At 38.6% G+C, this 27,303-nt stretch overlaps 2 protein-coding genes across 2 annotated transcripts; one reads left to right on the top strand and one right to left on the bottom strand.

Annotated features, from left to right (window-relative positions):
* Nucleotides 1–756: 756 nt before the first annotated feature.
* LOC127658973 (probable UDP-sugar transporter protein SLC35A5) lies at nucleotides 757–6,778 on the top strand. Its single transcript, XM_052148562.1, has 7 exons — nucleotides 757–831; nucleotides 1,299–1,515; nucleotides 1,667–1,765; nucleotides 1,898–2,022; nucleotides 2,690–2,757; nucleotides 2,867–3,647; nucleotides 6,130–6,778. The coding sequence occupies exons 2-7, from the start codon at nucleotides 1,365–1,367 to the stop codon at nucleotides 6,196–6,198; spliced, it is 1,293 nt and encodes a 430-aa protein (XP_052004522.1). The 5' UTR covers nucleotides 757–831; nucleotides 1,299–1,364; the 3' UTR covers nucleotides 6,199–6,778.
* A 1,159-nt stretch (nucleotides 6,779–7,937) lies between these two features.
* LOC127659346 (coiled-coil domain-containing protein 80-like) lies at nucleotides 7,938–25,664 on the bottom strand. Its single transcript, XM_052149125.1, has 7 exons — nucleotides 23,307–25,664; nucleotides 23,046–23,202; nucleotides 18,620–18,756; nucleotides 17,494–17,645; nucleotides 15,597–15,700; nucleotides 11,948–12,031; nucleotides 7,938–9,027 (listed from the first exon to the last, which is right to left on the bottom strand). The coding sequence occupies exons 1-7, from the start codon at nucleotides 24,996–24,998 to the stop codon at nucleotides 8,726–8,728; spliced, it is 2,628 nt and encodes an 875-aa protein (XP_052005085.1). The 5' UTR covers nucleotides 24,999–25,664; the 3' UTR covers nucleotides 7,938–8,725.
* Nucleotides 25,665–27,303: the final 1,639 nt, after the last annotated feature.

Below are 27,303 nucleotides of genomic sequence, written 5' to 3'. Positions count from 1 at the left end.
CCCACTCAGCACTCTTCTGCCCCAGACAGCAATTTCATTATTAGGTATTTAAACATAATCTCTTTGACTTTCCTCAATAGTTTCTCCGTAAATCAATTGTTTACAGTGTGTTGCATAAATATGCAAGTAAAATAAGTTATGCATTTTAAGATTAAATTGGAACAATCTGGACCTTATTTAAACTTACCTCCACTATAACCGTACTTACAATTGTGCATCACTCCATATAATAAGTCAAACAAGATTTGTTGTTATAAACTGTGCTTTACTGAATGTAATATTGCACATGACTCACACATGACCCGTTTTCTTCAAATATACCTGAGACATTTTGGTTTTACCTACATGACAAGCTCCTCATTAACGTTTGCAGACACTTACAGAGAACAGAGACGTTTGGAAAATAAAATAAAACAGTAAACTAAACAGTAAACATTTATAGGATTAAACTACACATTAAAAGTTAATACTATAAACTATACTTGTAAAAATACACCAAAACTTTAGAAGAGCACATTTCTAGTAAAACAAATAAGGAAAAAAAAGGGGCAACAAAATGTTTATGATGTTTATTTTTTAAAGGTTAATTTTATATCATATTCTATTTTATTATGTATTTTCACCGTGTAGGTTTACTCAGAAATTTCAAAGAATATTCCTTATTCGAGTCCAGGCTTTCAATGTTCATCAGTCTTGTGTTCGCCATTGGAGGACTACCAAGCAACGTCAGCACGATCTAGTTCTCAGTAGCGATGACGTAGCCTCTTCGCTTTATACGCATGCGCATAGTTGCGGAAGCAGTTGGCCGTTTGTGTGAGAAGATATGGGCAGGTAAATAAACCGTCGAACATGTATTTGTTTGTGCTAATTTCTTATGTTCTCAGCACAATATGAACATTCCGTTGTGGAGCTGAACTATGCTTTTTCTGTTGCGTTGCTTGCGAACATTAGCCTACATCATTCGAAATTTAATTGCACAATGCTGTGACGTGAGTTTGAACAGCCAAATTAACCGAATTAAATTATATAATTGTGTTTTAAGTCATTCACATTAATGTATTAAACTGTGTTTGTTTATTTTTCAGACAATCTAGTTTAGGTTTTTAAATATTTAGCATCTGTGAGTTGTTTCTATAATCAAATCAAGTCATGACTGGTTATAGAACTTATTCGCAGCAGCGACATCTTTAATTTTTGACGGGAACGACAACGAGGTTATTTTCATTGAAGAGTCAGTGGTGTGATTATTTTATGATTATGTAATTAACTTTAAAATATATTGGCTAATGTTTTCGCAGTCAAACAAAACAGTTTCCAGTTTTTACACCTGTGACTGGCCTCAGCTTGCGTTCTCCTTCTCCATAATGGCCCCCTCCTCTTCCGCATCCTCCTCCTGCCGTTGTTGCTTTTCACGACTATGCTTAAGATCTTCAGCCTACACCTTGGCACTGGGCCTGGGTTTCGTCACCTTGGGAACCAGTCGCATACTATTACTAAAATATTCAGCCAATGAAGGTAACGTAATATTGCACCATCATGTACAAACAACAACAACAACAACTTAATATATATTTTATTGATTCATAGGTTAAGTGTTCAAAATATCCTGGCAGTAAGCAAAGCATTGTTGCAACTCTTTATGATCATTGTTTTCTCTGACTTGCAGAAAACAAATATGACTTTCTCCCTGCCTCTGTTAATTTAATGGCAGAGGCCATCAAACTAGTATTTTGTTTAGTGATGTCAGTACGGGTTGTCCTTCGAGGTGAGTAAGCCTCAACTTCTGTTGTACCAATACCATTCCTCATTAACTATTTTAAGACTTAAGCTTTTAGTCTGATTGATGATATTTTAAAGTAATGACATGCATCACATCACTATAACTTTTGTTTTCCAGAGGGCCGCTCATATAAAGATTTGGGATGTGCCTCTTTTCTCAGTTATTTGAAATGGTCTGTCCCTGCATTCCTCTACTTCCTTGACAATCTTCTAATCTTCTATGTGATGACCTATTTGCAACCTGTAAGTTGGCCTTTTAAAAGATTTCAGTTTTAAATATATATATATATATATATATATATGAGTAAACTCAGCAAAAAAAGAAACATCCTCACACCTTTAGCTACTTTTATTTTCAGCAAATTTAACATGTGTAAATATTTGTATGAACAAAGAGATTTAAAAACTAAGACATAAACTAAACAAGTTTCACAGACATCTTTGTAGGCATCTTTCTTTTGGTGTTTTTCAGAGTCAGAAGAAAGACCTCTTTAGTGGTCCTAAGTTTTTATAACTGTGACCTTAATTGCCTACTGTCTGTAAGCTGTTTAAACGACATGTTCATTAATTGTTTATGGTTCATTGAACAAGCATGGAAAACTTTGTTTAAACCCTTTACAATAAAGATCTGTAAAGTTATTTGGATTTTTACAAAATTGTCATTAAAATTCAGTGTCCTGAAAAGGGATGTTTCTTTTTTGCAGAGTTTAGATAGTAAACTATATATATATATATACATATATATATATTAGTAGAGAATGAACTCCATTGCATTTGCTATGTATATAATATAGTGAATTCTGGTTAGTATGCTCTAAAATCATACAATAGAGTTGTATTAAATTAAAGTGAATATATTGCATATAGTATAGTGAGTATTCCTCACTTTTGTTTTATTTTTTATTTACAGGCCATGGCTGTATTGTTTTCCAATATTGTTATTTTTACAACTGCCATTCTTTTCAGAGTGGTTCTGAAGTAAGTTCTGGCATGCTTTATCTATCCTGCCACTATTATCTATCTACTGTGTTTCATACCATATTATTCTATAATCTATATTGCTGACTTTTCAACCTGTGGCCTGCAGGAGGCGCTTGTCCTGGGTACAGTGGGCATCTTTGATCATTTTGTTCTTGTCCATTGTGTCACTGACCACTGGCAATGGTGACCAGCATTCCATTGCTTTACATGGCCTCCACCCAGCCCACATTTCCAACCCCACAAACAGCTGCCTGAAATATGCCCATTCCAAGTTGGAGCATCACAACCATACCGAATCAGAGTGGATGAACGGCTTGCCACGTGAGCTGTGGGACAGCCAGCTCATCCACAAGCTCAACAGCTTTGGCTTGGGATACATCCTGCTGCTGCTGCAGTGCTTCATCTCTGCTCTGGCCAACATCTACAATGAGAAGATCCTCAAGGAAGGGGAGCAGCTGGTGGAGAGCATATTTATCCAGAACAGCAAGCTGTATGTCTTCGGTCTGATCTTCAACAGTCTCACATTGCTCCTGCACTCTGATTACCGTGATTTAACGCTGCACTGCGGCCTCCTTTATGGCCACAACGTCTTCTCTATCGCTCTGGTCTTTGTCACTGCTGCTCTAGGTCTCTCTGTGGCTTTCATCCTCAAGTTCCGTGATAACATGTTTCATGTGCTGACGGGCCAGATCACCACAGTGATTGTCATGGCGCTCTCACCCTTCCTTTTTGACTTTCGTCCATCGATGGATTTCTTCCTGCAGGCGCCTGTAGTACTGCTAGCCATCTTTATCTACCACAGCAGTAAACTAAAGGATCCAGAGTACACTCTGCAACAGGAGAGGCTTAGGGTCATCAACGGTGAAGTGTTTGAGAGGTCAAGAGGGGTAAGTGTTGCAAGTTCAGAATCAAATAAGCTTAACTCTGAGGGTGGAGAGAGAGACCGATAATGGTATCACTGATATTTTTTAAACTATATACTTCTCAATCAGTTCTTTAATACATGCCTTCTACCAATAAATTCCACCATTTAGTGAGTCACTATAAAAACATTACCCAACAACACCATTTCACAATTGCTTGTTAAAAAGGAAACTAACATGTAAATAAAAAAGTAAAACATTTAGATTACAAAACAACTTAACTAAAATGTAAAATATAATTTTTATATAATTTTAATACAATTAAATATAATGTCATATATAATAATGATATTAGTTTTTTTTAGTGGTTGTTTTGCAATTAAGTTTGAGTATTTTGTGTCTAAAGGCAGAAAAAAATAAAAAAATTGGTTCGAAGTATTGGTTATTGGACACTTAAAAATAAGTATTGGTCACAGATAACAAGATTGTTTAATCTCTTATTAAGAGGATAGACTAAAGTTTTGCCTTTTTGTTTAGAAAGGTTGTCACTTTGCACCTCAATGTGTTGTCAATCTTTTAATATGTGGGGCATTCCTTATACATTACTTTTTAAATTGTGTATACACTAACATTTTAAACAAGGGACTCTTTGTGGGAGATGTTTTGAAAACCATAATCTGATATACATTGTTGTGAAAAAGTATTTTCCTGTATTCATATATCCTGATTTCTTCTTTGTGTGTGCATCTCGTAATAAATTGTTTAAAACATTCAAACAAATTCTAACAAAAAGGCAATCTGAGTAAACACAAAATACAGTTTTCAAATGACAGTTATTTATTGAAACAAAAAAGTTATCCAATACCACATGGTAGTAACGAAGGTGGCAAATACTTTTTCGCCACCTTCGTTACTAAATCTCCAAATCTATGAAACTGAATTCATTATGGGGTTCAGCTGGACTAGACACACTCAGGCCTGATTACTGCCAGCCCTGTTCAATCAAATCAACACCTAAATATAACTTTTTCAGCAGCATGAAGTTAGCTAAAAGGGCTCACCCTGTATCACACTATGCCAAGGTGAAAGGAATTCCAGAAATGATGAGGAAAAAGGTAATTGAAATGCATCAGTCTGGGAAGGTTTACAAAGCTATTTCAAAGGCTCTGGGACTCCAAAGAACCACAGTGAGAGCCATTATCTCCAAATGGAGAAAAAATGGTACAGTAGTGAACCTTCCCAGAAGTGGCCGAGCTTCCAAAATTCCTCCCAAGAATACGGCGATGACTCATCCAGGAAGTCACAAAAAAGTCAAGGATGACATTCAAGGAACTGCAGGCTTTTCTCACATCAATAAAGGTCACTGTTCATGATTTGACTATCAGAAAGACACTGGCCAAAAATGCTATCCATGGAAGAATGGCAAGGCAAAAATCACTGCTAACCCAGAAGAACATTAAGGCTAATCTGAATTTTGCTAAAACACACCTTGATGATACTCAAAACTTTTGGGAGTCGAAAGTAGAACAGTTTGGACGACAGGTGTCCCGTTTCATCTGTAGTAAATCAAAAACCGAATTCCACAAAAAGAACATCATACCTATGGCCAAGCATGGTGGTGGTAGTAGTAAAGATGTGGGGATGCTTTGCTGCTTCAGGGGCAGGGTGACTTGCTATAATTGAGGGAAACATTAATTCTGCTCTTTACTATAAAACCCTAAAGGAGAACGTCCGGACAGAAGTCTGTGAGTTGAAGCTTAAGCACGACAAGACTATGCAGCAAGACAATAATCCAAAGCATAGGAGTATGTCCACATCTGAATGGCGCAAAAGAATCTAAATTTAAGTTTTGGAGTGGCCTAATCAAAGTCCTGACATGAACCTGATTGAGATGCTGTGACAGGACCTTAAATGGGCAGTTCATGCTCAAACCTCCAATGTGGCTGAAATAGTTCTGCAAAAAAAGAGTGAGCCAAAATTCCACCACAGCATTGTGAAAGACTGCTCTTTAGTTATCGGAAGTGTTTGGTTGCAGTTGTTGCATGTTTCACATGGGTGATACAAGTGTTGGAAAACTTTTTTCCTTTAATAAAAAATCTATATTTGAAAACACAATTTAGAGGAGCAAAGCCCAACATTGGAAAATTACATTATTTAGATGAAAATTTATATACTGTATATAGAGGAGTTTAGAATTTAATTAGTGGCGTAATGCCACTTTTCAATGGGGACTTTGTTGTTACAAAGAAAATCTAGTTGCAACAAACTTAAATTCCAGTTGAGTTCTTGTTTTCTGTATAATAAATTACAGAATGTTTTATCTTGGAACATTAGTTTGTATTTAATTGCAGTCGATGGATGGCATAATCCTTGAAGTATAATCATGCAGATATCTGTTAAGAAGATTTGGAAATAAAAATACTTTGCATGGTGTACTTCTGTACAGATACAATGGTCATAATGTACATTTAGTGTTTCATGACTGTGTCTTGTGTTTTGATTACAGGATGGAGAAGAGTTAGAGAGACTAACCAAGGCCAACACGGACAGCGATTCGGAAGAGGAGTCTTTTTAATTCCGTTTTGAACCCATCTCTGTAAATACTTTGTAAATAAAATGGAATCAGCCTGTATATGCATTATATGTATTAAAATGAATTAAGGAAGTAAAGTACATAGTTTCAAGTGCGTTGTTTCAGTTCCATGGAATGTCTAGGGGACAAGCTAAGGAATCAGATTGTTATTATTATTGGCCTTTTCTTACAAACTGTTCATGTAAATATTATGAGCATTTATTAACCTCAGGAGGGTTTGCAAGATAGTACATTTGGTTGGACTGTTCCTCATTGGTTCAGAGTAAATATGAATAGGACCTAGGATGACAGAAACAGCTGGTATTAAATGTGCACTTTTTGTTTGTGTCATCTAGGATTTAAACATCGACACCTAGTGATGTGGATCATTCAAAATCAATAGTTTATTTACAATCTATTTATAGCCATGATTAATTTAATCAAAGAGTGAAATTATCCTATAAGAAGGTAACTGAGATTTAGTATTCATCTGGTCATGTTTTTCTAAAAATGGCAGCCCTCATATGGGTGGCCCTGACCCATGTAAAATAAAACTGCTTTTATAAGGTTACTGATATGAATAGAGTCATAATTTTATGTGACTACTTGTGATTTTATACATATGATTCAAAATTACTGTTAATTTCTTTAGGAGTAAACTTTTTAATGTGGAAAAAAAATGACTTTGAGTGCACCTTTAAGGTATTAAGAAATCATTCCAATTTTAGTACACTACTCAATGGGAAAATCTGACTACATATCCACATTTCACAAGAGTCATGTATTATATGTGATACTGTGATTGCAGGCTTCAAATTTAAGGCATTGACATATGACCATAAAAATACTGCTCTTGGATTTTGGTGAAAATAAAATCCTCACTTTGATCATATCTGCTCAAATATGTTTACAGATATTATATATAACAAGGGTTTAAAATGGGTACTGCTGTCCAAATGCAAAATATTGGTCTGCCCCGCACTCGAAACTCATGCGGGTTGCCAGAATGAGAACATGCAACAGGATTTCTGGGCTTTAAGCTGTCTCCATCTTCCAAAGGCATCACCAATATTCATCCTTGTTTTACTACGCCTCTGGTTTTGGTGGTTTTTAGATGGATGGTGAGGCTTTTTAGGTCAGGTGGAATCTGTTATCTCTGATCCAGTTCGTTTACTGGCTTCCATGGCTGCAGCACGTGGTGTTGATTGCCTGCAAACTTGATCAAATCTGTCGAAATACTACTAATGGTGAGTGGGCAGTGGGCGGGATCAAACAGGCCTAAACATAAACAGAAATTCCGGCCCGGAATGGAACTTCAAAGTTGAATATACTGGCTGGAGCATTGTTACCAGAGAAGCCAGTATTTCAAAATGTTTCCTAATTCTCTTATTACATATTATGGTCATTTTATGATTTAGTACAGTAAAAATATTACACATAGCACCTTTAACGCTTGCTTAATTTACACATTTAAAACCAGGACTTGTACTGCACATAAATAAATCATATTGGCATTATATTCGTGTTTAGCCAGATGGGAACTGGCCACCACAGTGTTCTTACAAGGTAATTATTTCCCCATTAACCAACATCTTATGGAGGTTTGTGTTCCTTGCCACAGTCACCTTCTGTTTGCTCACTAGAGTTCGAAATACAATTATTTAATTATATAATTTAATACTCAATTTACAATCATATTTGATTAAACTACACTGTGATCACTTTAAGACTTTATAGATATTACATTTTCGGTTTTATTTTTTGGTTAATGCATGATATCCTGTAAAGCTGCTTGGAAACGATGTGTGTTGTGAAAAGCGCTATACAAACAAAAATGACTTGACAACTAAAATGTTTTGGCAACTGCCAATGTATTACTGACCAGCAGAGGGGGATAAAGCCAAAAAAAAAAAAAAAAAAAAAAATGTATCTATCGTAACAGTTTATCTAGAATTCCTTCAGAAAATGTTAGATTGTTTACGTTACAACACAGTGCCTTAAACAAATGGAGAAAATAATAATAAAAAGAAGCCATCTGGGATCACAAAGCATTTAAAGATAAATTCGAGGTGTAATATACGTTAGTCTAGCAGAGAATAGATTTTATATGATGACTTGCAATATGTGGAGCATATTGTATCCAAAGTGCAAAGGCATGGTAATATATCTTTAATGAAATTCAAGCACAACTTGTATGTTTATATATAAGATATACACCATATGGCAACAGTGCTCTTTACAACAAAGAAAAACAAATCCATGGTTTAAAAAAGGAATGCATGATGTGACTTTTAAAACAATCACTTAGTAAACAGAAAACTTCCAATAAATAAAATCTTTTTGTTAATGTCTTTTATCTACAAAAGATTATGTCCATAGATGTGAAAGAGATCTTAGACCTATCGCAAAGGAGAGGTATCTTTAAACAAGTGAATTATTACAAAACCAGGTAAATGTTTTATGAGTTATCTCTAACATGAAACTCTTTTATGGAAACTGTAAAACCTTTTGCAGGGATCACAGGTTAGCCCTAATAACCCTGATGATAGCCATCCTGGTAACCCTCATGGTAACCATAGCCACCATACTCATCTTCCGGGCAGCGCATGCCTAGAGACTGCTGGATGGCCATTTCCTGTCTGCGGAGCTGCATAGAGTCGATCAGGTCATAGATGATGGCCATGGACCACATGGGGGACGGGTACCAGGACTTGACGTTTCCGTCTTTCCCCACTAACAGCATGGAGAAGTACTCAGGGCTGATCTGGAAATAGTTTCTGATGTCCCTCACTAGAGTTGCAGATATTCCTTCACGCTCCACTGTTGCAGTTCCTGAAGCACATACATTTACTTATGAATATTCCTGACGTTCTCAGGAAACTGCCATTTGTGTGTCCCCATGACTTACTACTGATATAATAAACAGGATGCTGAACTTTCACATTATTTGATAGATGACTATTTAGCATGTAATGCAAAATATATTTTAAAATAGAACTTTGTTTGTTCTTCATTGGAATATCAACCAGTTTGTTTTGTTGATATTCCAAATTATTCAGACATTACTTTCCATCCATCCATCCATTTAGTTTAACCAGTTAAGCAGTTGGCACATCGTTGAAAAAACACTTCTGGATCAGTAGGGGGAAAATAATTTGGGGAAAAATGACATACCTAGCCTAAAATAGTCATTTTCTAGGTTACTTTATGTAAGCATAACTTTTTGATGAGCAAAATTAATATGTCAGCATGGCCCAGTGAAAGACAGGACTTGAATCACCTGAGGCGATTATCCTACATTCAAAAAAGCCAGTTCGGTTCAGAAAATGTAACATTAGCAGCATCAGCACTGTCTAAGTCAACTAGTCTCGCACATCCTTAATGGAAAGTTGCCTGAAGTTTCAACAAAGATGGAAAATATGTAAACACCTGAGGCCTTTTTCATTTCTATCCTGCAAAATATTATTCCAGTAGGAAGTGTTTGGTCATTTCTGAGCCCTGCTGGGCTGGAGAGACTGATTCAAGCAGGGAGGGGCCTGAATTAAGAAGGCTATTTGCTGCTTTTCACTGACACCTAAAAAAAACAACTAATGTCAACACAACAACACACTCATAAGCACATCATATATTTGCTTTAATTAACTCCTGACACACCAACTAGACATCTGGCTGCTCTAAGAGCTGCATGTACATTGTCATATTGCAAAAAACAGCATGTTCTGTACACATTCATCAAGAGGAGTTTGCCTAAACGCGATGTGTGTATTTGTTTCCATGTTAAATACTTTCTCATCTTGCAGCTTAATATGCAGAGACAACTATAAATAAGCCATTCTTAGGTTGATTTCCCAAAACTGTGTAAACACTGTGGCTCTGTGGTGCTATGAAAACATTGCTGTTTTTGTTTGAATATGCCAATCAGCCCAACACAACAACATTGGCTCAACCGACAGATACAGTCGGCAAAAAGGCTCCGCCCATAGTTACTCCCTACATTCATATGAGGAAAATGGGGAGAAATATCCAATAGATTTGGCTATTTTAACAATGAAAAACAAGACAAAAATCTGTTGTGTAGTTTTCTGCACTTCAAACAAAGCACAAAAATTTGGAAGTGATTTTCAATCGCCCGCCAGCCGTCAAAAGAAGAAAGTTGTGGCTGCAATCTGTTGAGCCATACAGCAGATCCAGGCCACCTCAAGAAAGACGTTTATGTTTATGATTGTCACATTCCATCATTCGATTGTATCTAAAACATTTTTAACTGCTTTGTTTATCATCAACACTTTTATTTTTACCTTTTAATATGATTGATGATTAATGAAATTATTGAACACATAAAAATAGCTCAAATATTAAGAAGTGAAACCAGTGATATAGCTGATATGAGTTCAATGGAAGACACTTCATTATTTAAAAATGAAAATGTATGGCCTCAGCTGACAATGCAAGTAGGCTTATGAGTTTATAAGGCAATTATCTTGTACATTTTGTTAGCCTTACAATAAAACTGTGAACAAGATGCAAATAATTGGATTCAATAATGAGAGAGGAAATATAATTGATTAAACATGAAAAATAACACCTAGCAATTTGCAATTTAACAATAATTAGACTTAAAACACAATCAGTTTTGCTAATCATTTCTACTTAATAAGTAGTTTGTTTGGCAGTAAAAAAAAGTGCTAATAGAGACAAGCATATATTCCCAGGAGTGAGAAATAGAGAAATATATCCCCAGAGAAATGTTTAATTCATTAAATCATGAAAACCAATGTAAGCAGTTCTCCACTCTTTTCATGTCAAATATTTCAGGTCATGTTTTCTGGTGTTAACTCATCATAATGCTTTCTGTGGGAACCACTGTTGTAATGATATGAGGATCGATAAAGTTTTGAATCTGGTCTGCTGTTTCCCAACCACTTCTAAAACCATGCATCCAGCAAATGGCCAACTGCAGCCACAGCACTCTACTTTATGCCTCTATTTTTCCAGTTGGCGGGCGATAAAAGTTAGAAGTTTTTTGGCTTTGTTAAAACGACTTTTCATCATGTTTCATTGTTAAAATATTGTATTGTATTGTAAAATATCCAATTGTATTGGATATTTCTCCCCATTATTCTCAAGGGAATGATTGGGCAATTATGGTAATAGGGCCTTGCTTTCCCTGCTCTAAATCACGCCCCCTGTATGACACATTTGTGAATATATCTATGGCATGAGCTTGGGGTGGGACTATCTGTTTGTTTGACCAATGACAGATACTGTAAATCATTGAAAAAAAATATATATATATTCTTGTTGTACTCTAATCTGTCTTGGATACTTCTATACTGATGCTAGTGAAACTTTGTAATGCAGCACTTTTTGCTAATGATGAATCGCTTCTGATGCATCATTCCTCTTTTGTAGTCACTTTGGATAAAAGCGTCTGCCAAATGAATAAATGTAAATAATCAGGAAACCTGTCTGAAAGCAATAGCAATTCTGTTTGGTGACATTAGAGGCACAAAAATTACACACTTCAGCTTTAAGCATTTGTTAACTACAGCTGCTAAATCTGTTTTTTACATTTACAAAGACTGCTATAAGCTGAATTATTAAGCAACAAAGCAATTTGGTATTTCAAATTGGCTCATACACCATTGCTACCAATGTTGGCAATTGCCTGCCAGTTAATAGGGCTTCCACAAAGTCTACACCACATTTTAAGTCTAGCTTTTTTAGCATATTTCAGTGGCAGGAGTCTTACCATTGATGGGGTAAAGTTCCAACACTCCACCCATGTCTGCCAGCTCTTTCCCTACAAGCTTCAGAATTGACACATGGCGAAGACCTGCAAATAAACCGATACATTGATAATTTATAGGTTAGAGAGAAACAGACCAAATACATCTAAACATCCTGTGATTTGTAATGTTGACATTTATGTTGTTCTCATTAAAATACAGGTTATATTTATTGGGATTTGTAGGGGATAAATTAATAAACAGAGCTGTTTCTCATCAAGACTTTGCAATTTACTGTACGTTTGAAGTTGACAGCCAAATAAAAAAACACTGTGGTAATACACGTCATCTTAAATGGAAAGACAATAATTTGTTATTTATTCATGTCAACCAGTGTTGTGTGTAATGAATTACTAAGTAATTAATACTGTAATTAAATAACTTTTTCATTGAAAAAGTAAAGTACGGGATTACTCTTAAAGTTACCTCTGATGTAATGGTGTTAAATACTGTATAGACTATAGAACAATATAAAACAGTAGTGAATTTAAAATCGAAATTTAAGGTCTAATGTTAAAATGTATGTTTTCTAATTTAATGCAGCTCCCTTAAATTATTTGGCCAGTTCATGTATAATGTATTTGATTTGATGTGCTTTATTTGAAAAAATTAAAAGAACAATTTCATGTCTATCCTTATATTTTTCATCTAGTCGAGGTTGATTAGGGTTTTAGAAAGTACTGTAATTAGTAATATGTAATGCAATTCCTTTTCAGACTGTCACGATGCACTGTTGTCTGCTATGTTTTTGACCTTCTGTGTAAAGAGTTCCCATCGTTCATGTTTTCTCTGTTCCAGTTTTTTTCCCATTGTGGATGTTTCTTTTGTTCCTGTGTTTACCCCATTAAGCTGTACTTTGTATATCTTATTAAAGACTTTTAAGATGCGTTTAGATCCTGCTCCTATGACCTCCTCCCTCTCCCAGAACAACTGACTTCACCGAAATGGATCTACCAGTGCCCTTCATTTGGCTGTTCCGAGTGAACTTACCCATCCTTTAATCTTTCCGTCTGTTTTGTGTCCTTGCCAGGACTTTTCCGATTCTACCCTGAAGTCCATGTACTCTATCGGACTCATTGCACACCAGTGGAGGGAGTTGCCGGCGACCGGAGACTACACGTGGGAAGCATATGTTGAGTTGATATTAGAGATATTCGCTTCAGCAAATCCTCCTCAATTTATCCCGATTCCGGTTTCGAAGTCCGCTCCACGCCATATTACAACCACACCTCAGTCTGCTATACAGCCACGCCTGAGTCTGCTCCATGCCATGTCACAGCAACACCACAGCCTGCTCCATGCCATGTCACAGCAACACCACAGCCTGCTCCACTCCATGCACCTGTCAAGTCTGAGTCTGCTCCACATCATGTCCCAATCATGTCTGAGTTGGTTCCACACCATGTCATAACCTTACCTTCCGCAGCACCCTGCTTGAAGCCCTTCTTGGCCCTTGTCTCCAAGCTGAATTATCCACCACTGATATTGGTGCATAGGGTCAAGAAGACCTTTCCTCACAGTTTGTCAGTACTCCTGCCTGCCACGGCCAACGCCCACGCCTGCCACAGTCAACGAGCCAATGAGCCAACGCCTACCACAGCCAACGAGCCAACGCCCATGCCTGCAACGGCCACCGAGCCAATGGCCACGCATGCCACGGCCAACGAGCCAAAGCCCACGCCTGCCACGGCCAACAAACTGTAAGCTTTGTCCGTCCCAGAGCCTGCGTTGCCAGCCTCGTCCGTCACAGAGCCTGCGTTGCCAGCCTCGTCCATAACAGAGTCTGCGCTGCCAACTTGGCCTCCCGGAGGAGAGGTTGTTTCCAAGTCTCTGCCAGTGTTCACAGCCACAGAGGTTGTTCCCAAGAGTATGCCCATGTTCACGACCGCAGAGGTCGTACCGGAGACTCTGCTCATGTTCACGAACACTGAGGTCGTTTCCCAGTCATCCTGGACTCTAAGCCTCGAGCCTGCCATGGCTCCGCTTCTACGGCTTCGCTCCTCGAGCCTGCCACGGCTTCAGTCTCTAGTCTGTAGTCGCCACCCAGGACTCCTGACCCTGTTTCAGCCCTGTGGCCACCAACCAGGCCTCCTGATACAGTTCCTACTCTGAGGTGATCTTCTGGGTCTCATGGCTGTCCAACTGATCTGCTATTGTATCCTTGGTCTCCTGGCCATCCACCTGATATACTGTGGTCTCCTCGGTCTTCTGGCCATCCACCTGATCTGCTCTGGTCTTATGAGTCTCCTGGCCGTCCGCCTGATCTGCTCTGGCCTCCTGGCCGTCCACCTGATCTATTCTGGTCTCACTGGTCTCTGGCTCCATAGTGGCCCTGCCTCCTTGTCTTTGCCCTGTTCCTCTCATCCTCTTGCCTCTTGTGCCCCCTTGAACTGCCTGTTTCCCCTTTTTCCCCCACACCCCATGGACAATTTGTTTTTCGCTTTGTTTCTGGAGCGTCTAGAATCCGCTCCTTAGAGGGGGGCTATGTCAGGATTTACTGTTGTCTGCTATGTGTTTTGACCCTCTGTGTATCCAGTTCCCATCCTTCATGTTTTCTCTGTTCCAGCGTTTTTCCCATCGTGCATCGTTTCTTTTTTCCTGTGTTTACCCTGTAAATCTGTACTTTTTTTTTTTTTATCTTATTAAAGACTTTTAAGCTGCGTTTAGATCCTGCTCCTGTGACTTCCCTCTTTGTAACAAAGACATTTCAGGAATCTAATTACACTGTAGAAGATGTAATTAGTAGTTAGTAATTCTTTTTTTTAGAATAACTGATGTCAACCTTCATCATTACAATTGTACCAAGGCTTCAGATTTTTTGAACATCATTAAAAAAACATCACTACTGGCAAAATGATTGCTTTTATTTTAACACACTGCAGAGATCAAGTGACAGAACATCTGAATGTTAATACTACTAGCAGAATCAGCACATTTATCCTGACACTACCACCACTGGGATCATCTCTTTGTGATCTCCATTGCCATTCCATGTGGAAAATGCTTCAAAACAGCAGTTCCAAGTGTGGTCCCTGGCTGGGGTCTAGTAAACCACTACCAATATAAAGGGCATTATATCAGTCAAATCCACCAAATGTACAAAGCTGTAAATTATTAGAATGAGGGAGCTACACAAGCGCTTGTCATAATGATGAATTAATGCTTAGCTTTATGAATTATATGTTTGTCAAGATTTCTGGGACAAGATACAAACTGGCAAGCCTATTTTGTGGGAAACATTTCTGATTGCAAGGATCATTGGGAAGACACATTGTTCATGGGAATAATGCTAAGTAAAACCCTAATCCTTAACTGAGTTTCTGAGGCCTACAGCAACAATGGCCTGATTTCAATCTGCCCTGGCTGACAAGAGAAAATCAGTGACAGTGCTTTTCATACATCACACAGGTATAATCTTGGCAAACTTGAGGCATGTGAGAGAAACATGCAAAATGCAGCAGGGTAAAAATTAAATCTGTCTTTAAACCCAACTGAGGATTGCATGAGTTCTCGAAGAATAGCTACAGTATACTCTGTACAGCAAACGCTTTAGAATTGCTATTGAAAATCCCTTTCAATTAAATCCTATGGTTTAGTGAATATCATGCTTACCTAGATTGCATGCCTGGCTGGTCAATGCATAGAGCTGTTGCTGATATGCCCATTCCTCATCATCTGGCGCAGATATGACAAACAACCTCCGTCTCCACCGAAACCTAGGATCACCCAGACCAAAATCATAACCAGAATATTAAGACAACAATAGGTCTGTTTTCTACCAAAGGAATGCAATGAAACTATGTCATATTTGAAAATGTTTTTTATCTGTTTTTTTATATTTATCTGCCTGATTAAATGCAATCATATATTGAACATTTTATACATTACTTTTAAGGCAGACAAGTTTAAAGAAAAGTATGCATCCAAAAAGGGCAAGGGCAAAAACAGACATAAAAGGGATAAAACAGTGTTATCTGGGGGTAGGAGGTATCTTGTTTGAATAATTTAATCTCATGAGGGCTCTGACACCTATTTGTCACCAACAGAATGCCAGAGCCTTGGCCCAATCTGTTCTTGTGTGATTATTCCAAAGAAAAGGTGGTTTTGAGCTGGAAAGCTGGCTGCAACCTAGTCTCGAAGAATGAACATTACTATAACTACACTTTTGCAAACTGACTTTTATGTGCAGCGTTCTACGTTTCGCAACAGTTTCATGGTGAAAATAAAACTAAAAGGTGCTAACTCTACAACTGGGCGTTTTATTTAGTTTCACACAAATCCTGACTACAATGACTGATTATGACTTTTTAAACATTTATTTTGCACACTTTTACTCAAACATTGCTATGCTATCAAAACACTTTTACTCTAATGCATCATTTAAAAAATTACACATTTTAATGCTTGTATTACAGACCCACCTACAGTACATTTACACATGTATCCCAATGTGATTAGCTTCCACGGTAGCTCACCTGATAGTGTTGAACTTTAGACTCGGAAGACTGCCCAGCCAAGCAAACAAGCTGACACGTGAATCAAAAGTGTTATACAAGCAAAACAAAATGTCGTGGTTGCATCAGAAATTGTGCTTTTCATGACACATTTACTTTTATGATAATGTCAGTTAGGTTTAGATGTTGGTTAAGGGTAAGGATGCCTGTTTTTTCCCCTTTCATTTACCTTTAGGATAATATTGGTTAGGTTTAGGCTTTGGTTAAGGATGTCTGTTTTGTTCACCACTCATTTGCTTTTAGAACTCATTTGGTTAGGTTTAGGATAAAGTTTTAGTTTAGGGAGGTAGGTTTTTACTAATTAAAAGCATCTAATATTCACCTTAAATATATCATCTGATAACGAATGTATTCACTCGATTTTGGGCCCCTCACAAGACAATTCAATTACACTGTAGAAGATGTAATTAGTAGTTAGTAATTCATTACTTTTTTTAGAGTAACTGATGTCAACCTTCATCTTTACAATTGTACTAAGGCTTCAGATTTTTTTGAACATCATTAAAAAAACATCACTACTGGCAAAATGTGTTATGAAGCAAGCCGTATCTTTTGGCAAAAATGTTGCCACAGTCATGTAATGTTCAAGAGAGCATGCTGAAAAATAGATTGTGCACTGAATGATTGACTGGCACAATTAAAACTCAATTGCTCCCATTAGAATCAACAAAACTGTATACACTTGAAATGCATATGTAGCCAGTAGACGAACACACTGTTCCTTTTTTAATGCTACTGCAGCCACTTTATTTTCCCTGTCCATCTGAGATGAAAAGATTTTGTTTACAAATATTATGTGTGTATTGATTATTTAATATTGACATAAACTCTGGCCATTACATTAAAGCCAGTTTGTGATGGCAAAAAGACGTTACATTTTTTTTTAGATGGTAACTTTTTTCAAAGGAGTAAGACATGTAAACAAGGACTGTGATGAGCATGTTTGTTCTGGCATGGGAACCAGCACCATTTCAATGAAAAATGTTCTGAGATACCTGGAAAGGAAGTTCTCTAATGATCTTGGCTTGTCTTCTTTCTTACAAGTCACTCCATCACGTTTCTGTTGTTCCATTTCTCTGATGCGTGACAAAAACGTGTCGACATAGTCAAACACAGCTTTCATTGCAATTGGCACTTCATAGTATTGCTGGAAATAATAATAATAAAAAAAAAGTTACAAACTTAGAAAAACCTACAAGTCTCATAGAGAAGGTTAAACTGAATGCCTTCACTTGTAAAGGGATACCCTAAATGCATTTTGAGCAGTCAAGAATGCTGAACCTAAAATTAAGTGTGCAAATCGACAGAGCGGTGAAGAATTCTTGGCATTCTTTCTGCAAACCACAACAAATATGCCTGTCAAGCAAGAATGTACTTCAAAACAGCAGTCCAATATAATGTAAATGTATCACCTGAATTCAGTCTAAATGCTACATGCTAAGTAACAATAATGCAGTATTTGTTCTTATTCTGACCAGCTACAGCTCTGAGGATTTTTAAATAGATTTTACTCTCTGTCCCTATTCACTGCCTGACTGCACAGTGCCGTCTTTGTTTATTCTAGAGGTCTGCAAACAGGACTTGGTTTTATACTGGCACACCTCACATGTCACTAAAACGTACAGTGGAAAAAAGCTTTAAAAATGTAATGTATGATCTGTTAAACAAGATTTCTTGATATCAGGGGTGTAGCACACATTATAAAGTGGGTGTTGGTTGGGGTGCATGACTGGTGCCTGTGATTTCACCAAGTAGGATGTCAAAACAACCATACACTAATATCAGATATAGTCCAAACTCTATCACTTTAACAACCCCTAAAATTAGCGGGAATACAAAGTGTGGATAAGAATGATGATTCAGGAACATGTAGTACTTGGCAAAATCACGGTTAACACCATATGCATTCTTTTCAAAAACCAGTCCCTTAACTATAACACACACACACACACACACACACACACACACACACACACACACACACACACACACACACACACACACACACACACACACACACACACACACACACAAAAACATATTGAAAGATGGAATAAAGCAATCCTTGCCATGCACATCCCTGACAACAATCATATTAGTGTTTCAAATGTGAATTTTTACCTTCCCTTTCATGTCCAGATCTGTAAGAACCATAAAGAAATCACTATAGGTCATTCCATACTCTTTCCTCAGTTCTGTGATGAGATTCTTGTTCTCCAAATCCTCCTGTCTCAGACCTTTCATGGGTTTGTCATTCTCTGCAAAGACAACACACCACAGTCTGATCAACCAACCAGAGAGATCAATGTAGAAGATTACAGCATGGCTCTACAGTCTACTAGCTTTGTTTTGACTGCACTTCAAAGACACATGCGTGTCTCTCATAGCATACAGTATGAAGTGCTGTGGGGCCTTGTGTTTTTTTTTTTCGAGAGCATGGCTTCCTCTGCACTTAACGAGCCAGATAAAAACAGAACAACTCATATGAAAGATCCGCTTTTGCTCTGCGGACACTTTGTGGGTGTGTGAGAGAGCACGGGATGACTAGACTGACCCAAAGTATTTAACACTTTTTTGTTTTCCTTCTGCAAGACAATTTCTCACTCTGATTTCCAGTGCACATTCTGTGTAATAAAAGAGAATTTTTAACCCTCATGTTCTGTTGAGATTGACTTAGGCTCCCATTAATCGCTGTATGCATAAAAATAATAGTAGTCATTTTAAAATGAAACTTTATTTTACTTTTAAATTAATTGCATTTATAATAACTACAATAACAATTATTTTTATGTTCCTCTGACTTAATCCAAACCCAGTAGGCTTACATTACTGTAACCATCTCTTGTTTTGCAAAATATGCATTTCATAAATGTGATACACTGTATAACAATACAGTAATACAAATAAAAATAAACAACTGTCAAAAGAGTTTGCATACCTATCAGAGAATGTTAGCCTATGAAAATTCATTGCATTTATTCATCTTTTTTTATAGGGTCTCTGAGACCTCAAACGTAATGTAACATATTTCATAAAAGGCAGTTGAAGTCTTTTATGAAGTTAACATCTTGTTCATAATCATTATTCATAAGAGAAAGAAAAGTAATGAAGTATCATCAATTAGATATTATGTTTTGAGGCATTAAATGGCCTTGATGTCTCTCAGACCCCAAACAGAACATGAAGATTAAAGGACTCCACTTTCAGCATTGGAGGCCCATTTGAACTACAATTCACTGACATTTTAAATAGATAAAAGCTGTGAAACACCATTTCATCCTCTAAATACCATGCATGGTATTCTCCAAACATGCTCTTTACTAATCTGTCAAGGCAAAACTGAATGAGGAGTCTGTTCTGCCTTTAGGCTCACACACCCCTACTTACACACCCTCATATAAACTACAACTAGGAACTTGTATATAAAATATATAAACAAATAGATAGAAATCCCCTTTCTGCTGAGTAACATTATAGGCATTACAAATGAAAAATTAGAGATTAGGTTTTGCCTCAGCAGTGCTCCTAATTATATATGGGCTACTGTGCTTACCATAGCCACAGCATAGAACCTTAAATTGTGGTTTAGAAACCACTGATCATAAAGTCACGTTTCCTTTTCTAGTACCTCTGATGCCTACTGGTGCACTGAAACCAGTCAGACTGAGCTGGCAACGTGAAAATGCTCCAAACATGCCCAAAATATGATAAATGCCTTCACAGAGAGCTCTGTCTTCACTTTGTTGCCTTTAAGAGAAGGAAGTGTTTGTGGACAGTGAAATCATCCAAGCACCTGTTTTAATTCTATTTCTCCACCGTGAATCAGTGAAAGGGACCCCTCACACATAAATAAACAATGTAGACCAGACTGATGAGTGTGTGGAACAAAAGTGTAAGCAGTGACTCAGAGGCAGTCTGGATGAATAGGTCATCTTTAAACTCATTCATTGCATTTGGTCTTAATGTCTGTAGAATTCAGACATGAATGTCTGTAGAATTCATGTCAGTTAAATGTTTTAATTGACTAGTGGATGTAGCAATTATAATGAAAACAGCTAGTAAATAAAGAATGTTCACTCCCTCAGGCATGCTGAGATAATTCAGAGCAGATTTGTGACCTCAAGAGTTGTACCTGAAATGTATATTTGAATACTTGGGGGAACAGCCTGTCTGTTTCTATTTTCACACTGAATTTAGTTTTCTTAATCAATCTTTCTGTCTTGTTTTCAAGTATAAGAATCATCCCTAAAACAAGATAAATGTACTTGAGAAGCAAAATTATGTAATATGACTTGTTTTTAGAGAACATAAATAATTATCTTATACATTTTTGCAAATGTATCATTTTAACATGTTTAGATATTTTTACTGTAAAACAAGTAAAAAGAACGGAATACGAAACAGACAGGCTATACCCCATAGTATTAAATATAACTCTTTAGGTCACAAATCTGCTCCGAATGATCACAGCATGCCTTAGGGAGTGAACCTTATTTATTCCAATTATATAAGTCTTTTGCATCTTAAAGGTGTCTACTTGAGGACTTACAAACCCATTTTTGAATTCATGCCATAGGCTTCCCTCCTTTTATCCTCATTCAGGAGCAGTGCATCAGAAATTACATGGAAGTGCTTGCCAGACAAAAAGCAATGTATGCTTTTAACTACACACCCTACAAAACCTGCCAGTCTGTCAAGAATTTACTGCTTTTGTTGAGCTAAAAATATTCAGTCAGAATATCAGCTATAAAAGAAACAGATATTTTTCCATGTCTTGGATAATGAACTAGAGAGAATAACGTGCTGTCTGCTCCCTCTCTTCTATTTGATTCATCTAGCAGATTTCCTTAAACAAGTACTCCATTCACAAGCTAAGCTCCAAGTTCCTTTGCTGTGAGGTTCTATGTCATGTGAGGTCATAGTCAGGAAAAGTTTTACCCCAACTCACAAGTGAGTGCCGACTGTCAGATGAAAGGCACATTTAGCTTGCCATATCATTAAAATATCTTAATCTCCAGCATAGCAAAGCACGTCCGTCTTTGGACCAATCATACATAGTTTACAATCTAGGAAAGCTCTCAAAGACAGGAAACAGTTGTTCTATTTGCACTGGTGGCCAGAGTTCAGTTTGGCTCAGTGGGAACTAGGAATGGATGGAATGTTTTGATGAGAACCTCCCATTACCTATGTTTAAATGTCCATATGTCAACATATGATGTGGATTCTCAGCAGTGGCTGTTTGGGATTAAGGAAAGCAAAACACAATATAGCCACAAGCGGCAATTATTAGGGTCCAAGCATGTGACAAGAAGATGACCAAAATAATCAAATTTGAAAGATTAAATCATGAGGATGCTGTGGACACAGTTGTTTTGATGTCATATTTTAACCCTTTGATCACAGTTACATAACTAGGATTTAAGTTATAGAGCTGCCTCGCATCTGGAATTTGGCATGAGAACTCAGAATGTGAGGTTAAGTTTGAATATTATTATTTTTCAAAATTTTGTAAATCTCAAGATGATACAAACCAATTTTTGTGAGAATCTTACAAACAGCAAGTCAAAAAAAATCCTTTTTGAAAATTTGTAGAAAGATTTTCATGTGGAAATGGAAATCCACATGACCATTTAATTTGTGGGCACTGAAGGATTCATTTTTATTCTAGCCAGTATGGTTCCTGAGTTATTAGCAAAAACGTGAAGTAGCTTATTATAGTGCCACCTTGTGGCCAATTCCTCACAATATTTGGTAAACCACCTACTTTTGGCAACCTTTTGAAGGATGCCAAATTTCATAATGTTGGCCGTTCCAAATACAACTTATTAGCTGCAGGAACTTGATTGACTGCTGGCAGTCATTTTTGTTGATTTATCAAATAATTATTTTAAGGATATGCCAGCACTTGAAACAAAGAAGATGAATTTCAAATTCTAACTGTCTTGATAAAACAGTTGCAGAGTTTTGACGCATTTTGTATCGCTCCCTATAGGCAGAATTTTATCGAATTTTACGTGCATCGTGCCGGGTACTTCATGCTGGGGGCTCCCCAGCCTGAGAGAATGAGGGAGGAATGTGACAGGGCAGAGGGCGGGCCGGTTCAAGATTATACACATCCGGTCCCTTATCAGGCTAATTAAGCCTCTGAGAGGGATAAAGGCTGACTGCGGAAGGTGGTGCGACAAGAGAGAGATAGTTTACAGTCAGCTGACCATCATGTGTGTGTTTGTGTCATTTAAGTTTCTCATTAAACTATTATTTATATTGTCAAGCCTCCTCCTTGCACGTCTAAATCCCTTTAACACTAATAATGGGAAAAAGCAAACAGGAGGCTTATCCAGTGTTACACTTTCTCCAGTTTTCTTATTTGAACTTAAAAATAAACTTAACTTAAAAAGAAATGTTGTGGATGAAATGAAAGCTGTAGAGTTTACATCATATAATATCATGCTGGATAGTTATATATGTAACTTTCAAGGTAACTCAAGGTAACTAAAACTCATTCTCATTCTAAGTTTTCCTGTCCAACAAGAAGACAGTGGCTTACCAAGTTGGTAATGATCTATCTTCATGGTGCTGTTTGTCAGAGTGCCGAAGATGGTGATGATGGAGATCTTTCTGATGGCCATCTCACACACATGTTCCAGGTATTCATCCTTCTGCTGAACATACATGTTGTTTTCCTCCGTTGGAACAGTAATCAACTACAGTAAAGGGTTTGAAACAGAATAACAGTAAATAAGAATATAATAAAGATTTACACATGTCTGAATAAGACAAGGATCAGTGTATCCTTTTCAATACTCACAATTAGTCTCCTTCTGCTTTCAAAATAGTCCAAAAAGTTTGCCAGATTTATTTTGGGTGGTGGCGGTGGTGGTCTCTTTGTTGGTTTCGGATATTCTTCTTTCTCAGGGGTCTTTAAATCTTTCTTACCATTTTTCTTTCCCCCTTTTCCATCCTTTCCCCTCCTCTCTGCCTTGTCCTTCTTTGACAACTTGTCACTCTTGTCCTTTTTCTTCTTTTTATCAGTCTTGTCCAGCCTGCCCTTACCTTTCTTGGTGGGGACAATCTCTTCCTCCTTTTCAGGATAACCATCGGTGGGTTCTCCTACATCGTATTTATCCTCATAAGCATGACTAATTCCCTTATTGCCATTCTTTTTCTTGGATGGCTTAACTTTAGAAGGCTTGTGTTGTGTAGGTATGACATTGGTTTGTTTGCGACCATATTCCTTTTTGTCTGTGCGGTTATCGCCATATTTTCCTGTGTCTGCCTTGCTATAATAAGCAGAAATGGTGGTGGGTGAGGTGGTGCTTTTGGTCTTGTATCTGTCCTTATGGTTGTAATAGTAGGGCTCATTAGTGGTCTTGTGGGCTGGGATCCATTGCAGGGTAGTATAAACTCTGGTGGTGCTCTGAGTGGTGGTGGTGGCCCGTGTAGTGGTTGTGGCAGACCGTTTTGTTGATGTTGTTGTGGTGGAGCTGGTTGTAGTTGTGGGTCTTATGGTGGTGGTAGTTGCTTTGGTAGTTGTGGTGGTGGTAGTGGTTGTTGGTCTCGTTAGAGTTGGTGTAGTTGTAGTTGTCACCTGTGGCTGTCTCCGGATGGGTTTCCTCACCTCTTTTCTCTCTGGTCTCCTATCCATTGGTAAATCAACCTGGGGACTGATGCTGGGGACCCCCTCAACCACCTGACCCTCAACCCCAGCCCCTTTACACTTCTGCACGAAGCCTTTTTGACGCAATTTCTCCATTTTGCGCATAGGCGACTGGTCGATAACATCGTACATGGCCTCCAGTCTGACAGGATATGGGTAGCGCTCCTCCACCTGTAGGGTCTTTTTAAGAAGGACCATTCCAAACTTCCCTTTCTCTAATTTAAGGAAGTTCATGAGCCTGGGAATGAGGGCCGTATCTAAAGGCTCTTCCATCACTTTGCCTTCATTTGTAATACGTCGGATTTTCCCACCCATCTCCCCTTCCTGGTGAAATATCACAATCTGATGCATGTGGCGCTCTGCCATCTCACAGTAAACCTCTGGTTTGAGAAGGCTCATCATCAATCTGTAGTAGCCTTCAGAGTCATGAGGTGCTGAAATGACCAGCAGGCGGTTCTTCCCAGCAAATGAGGCCAATAAATTTGGAGAACCAGTGCTGCTTGGCATTCGGTATACTCTGGCCCTGGCTGCAGGTGTTCCATTATCTTGCTGAATTGGATTCCTAGACCCACCCTGTGCTGGTCTCCTTTGTGTCAAGACTATTCTGGAGTGTCCGTTGCTGGTAATGTTTATGCCCTCATCTCCCAGTATTTGTTGGCGTCGGTCACTGATCCATGATCCTGTTCTAATGATCTGACTATGTCTTGATTTGTCGAGTCTTGCTTGTCTTATGGACATCAGCCCGAGCTTGGCTTGTATATCTGTCGGGCTGCTCTCTGACACATAAACCGACCATGTCAACAGACACAAAACTGTGAAACCAAGCATGTACCTTCCCCTCATGTTTGAAGTCTTTAGTTGAAACTCAGGCCAGTAGATACAACCCAGCAAAGCCTCATGCGATTCGCGCTAAGATTGAACTTACTTAAAATTAATAATAATAATAATAATTTTAAAAATAAGTTTAGAATTTTGACACTCACCGCAAAAAAGTGCAAAAGTTTGGTAGAACCATAAGTATAATAATAAGTAAAACAAAATAAAAACGCTTCAGAAAAGGTCTCAGTCAGTTTATAAATATTTTTACAAATCAGATTTGGTTATGACAGTCAAAATAGATCGCTTTTTGTTTCCCACAAAATATGAAGGCTCAGCACAATTACCTGTAAATAAATTTAGGGATTTAAAAAAAAAAAAAAAAAAAAAAGCTCGCGCTTCCACATTCCATGACAGTGAAGCATTTACTTCAGCCCAGTGCAAGAGAATCTCATCTCATCGTTCTTATATTGACATGCATATAATCCGATAAAGAAAAGACAACAATTGCCTTGAAGTAAAGCTGGTACTCAGTCTTTCAGAAACTGAGTCTCGAGAAGTTTGACAACACAACATTGGCTGAAACAACGCACGTCGCAACAATAAGAAAAAGACAAAATACTTCTTAAAGTTTGGAAAACTCCTCTATGCGCGGCTCCTTATCACTGGAAGCGTTCCCCGACACGTCAGTTTGTAAGAGCAGCCTCCGTATATTCTGACTAGCGCACATAGGACCAGCCCATGCAGCTGCGGGTTGCCAGTTAGAAGGAATGTAATCTTTTATCTTGAAAGGGTTCTTTTTGACATTCGTTTGTTTCCAGAGTAGGCTTAATATGTGAACATAAATGCATTTACACAGAAGGTCCAATAATTAATCAAACATTAAGGACTTTGCAGTTAAAGGCTGATTTATTTTGCTGCCACTTGCAAAGACTGCCTTTAAGTGCTGAACTGAAGATGTTGCCAAATCATTGTTCGTTTTCATGGTCGTTTTCAGCGACTGGCAACCCAGATAGAATTTCATAAAAAGCTGGAATTGGGAGACATATCCAGCTGCAGACCGGCAGCACCACCAGTTTCAGAACCCCAGTTTCAGAACACCAGCGCCAGAACCTGAAGTGAGGGGCGGAGTTATTGACAATGAGACAAGCATGGCGGAGAGCATGGTGAGTTGTGTAACGTTGTCTAAAGTTTTTGACATCATATGGTGAAAAATTCAATGTGTGTGTTCAAGTTTTGCCGTTCAAGAGTTTAATAAACTTGCTTAATGGTTACTTGCATGATGTTCTGATTTTGCATGCTGTGACAGTTCCCTATCGAGAGGTCTCTCCTATTGCGTAAGTAGCTTACGCTATGGGAAAACTCCGTTTCTCGAGAAATATTGAAGTCTTTATGTAAAACGCATTGCAGCTGCACAGCAGACAGTGATGAGCGAGGCAGCTCGGTCATTGGCTTTGCTGCGGCAACTGCTCGAACCAGTGACGGGGCGACTTAGAACGCGCGACCAATGGGGCGCGTCCCGCATTCAGCGCTCAGAGCCTGCTGAAATTAGCATATGAGGGCTATATAATGAACGTCCCGTCATGCCAGTTCTTTTAGATTTAATCTCCTTCAGCGAAGACCTTCTCTTCGCTGGATCCTCCGGATTTTTGGAGTCTTTTGCCGGCGTGGACAAGCTTACAGCGGGACTGCTGAGAGGACGGCGGCATCTTCAGCCGCCTTCGAAGCCTTCTGCTACGCCATCCGGCGCGCATCGCATATCCTTTACTGAACAAGCGTTCGCCCCCGCGACGCTTTTTAAGAGTAAAAGAGTTATTTTCCAGGCGTTGTTTCAAATGCCTTCAGCCTGCGCCTCTTGCAGAGGCCCTCTTTCCGACGGAGATCGGCACATCATCTGCACTCGCTGCCTGGGTCTGGACCACGCAGAAGCTGCACTCATTCAGATGCGACTCCTTGGGCCTCGCCGAGCTGCGCACTCGCTTTGCCGTTTTCACCGCAAGCGAGCCGGCTGCCCCGTGCTGCCACCTCTGTTCGAACCGCGCAAGAAAAAGCGCCGCTCACAGAGGCTGCCAGAGCACCCCGACTCCGGTGATGTCACGCCGGCTCAGTCCCCGCGGGCATCACCGCTACCAGATGTCTCCCCGCCGCCGGTCCATTTCGCGAGAGCGGACCTGCATCCCTCCAACAAAGCGGTGGGTCTCGTCTCGTTCGGCACATCAGGGGACGACGACGGAAAGGATGACAGCCTCTCTCTTGACGCTGCATCCGACGACTGGCCAGGCTCGTTCGACCCCGCGCCATCGGCATCAGCAGACACGAGCGCGGGCACCAG

This window comes from Xyrauchen texanus, chromosome 18 (assembly GCF_025860055.1).
Source record: "Xyrauchen texanus isolate HMW12.3.18 chromosome 18, RBS_HiC_50CHRs, whole genome shotgun sequence".
NCBI lineage: Eukaryota > Metazoa > Chordata > Actinopteri > Cypriniformes > Catostomidae > Xyrauchen > Xyrauchen texanus.
The sequence above is the reverse complement of the archived record's forward strand: the minus strand, read 5'-3'. Positions and strand labels throughout refer to the sequence as shown.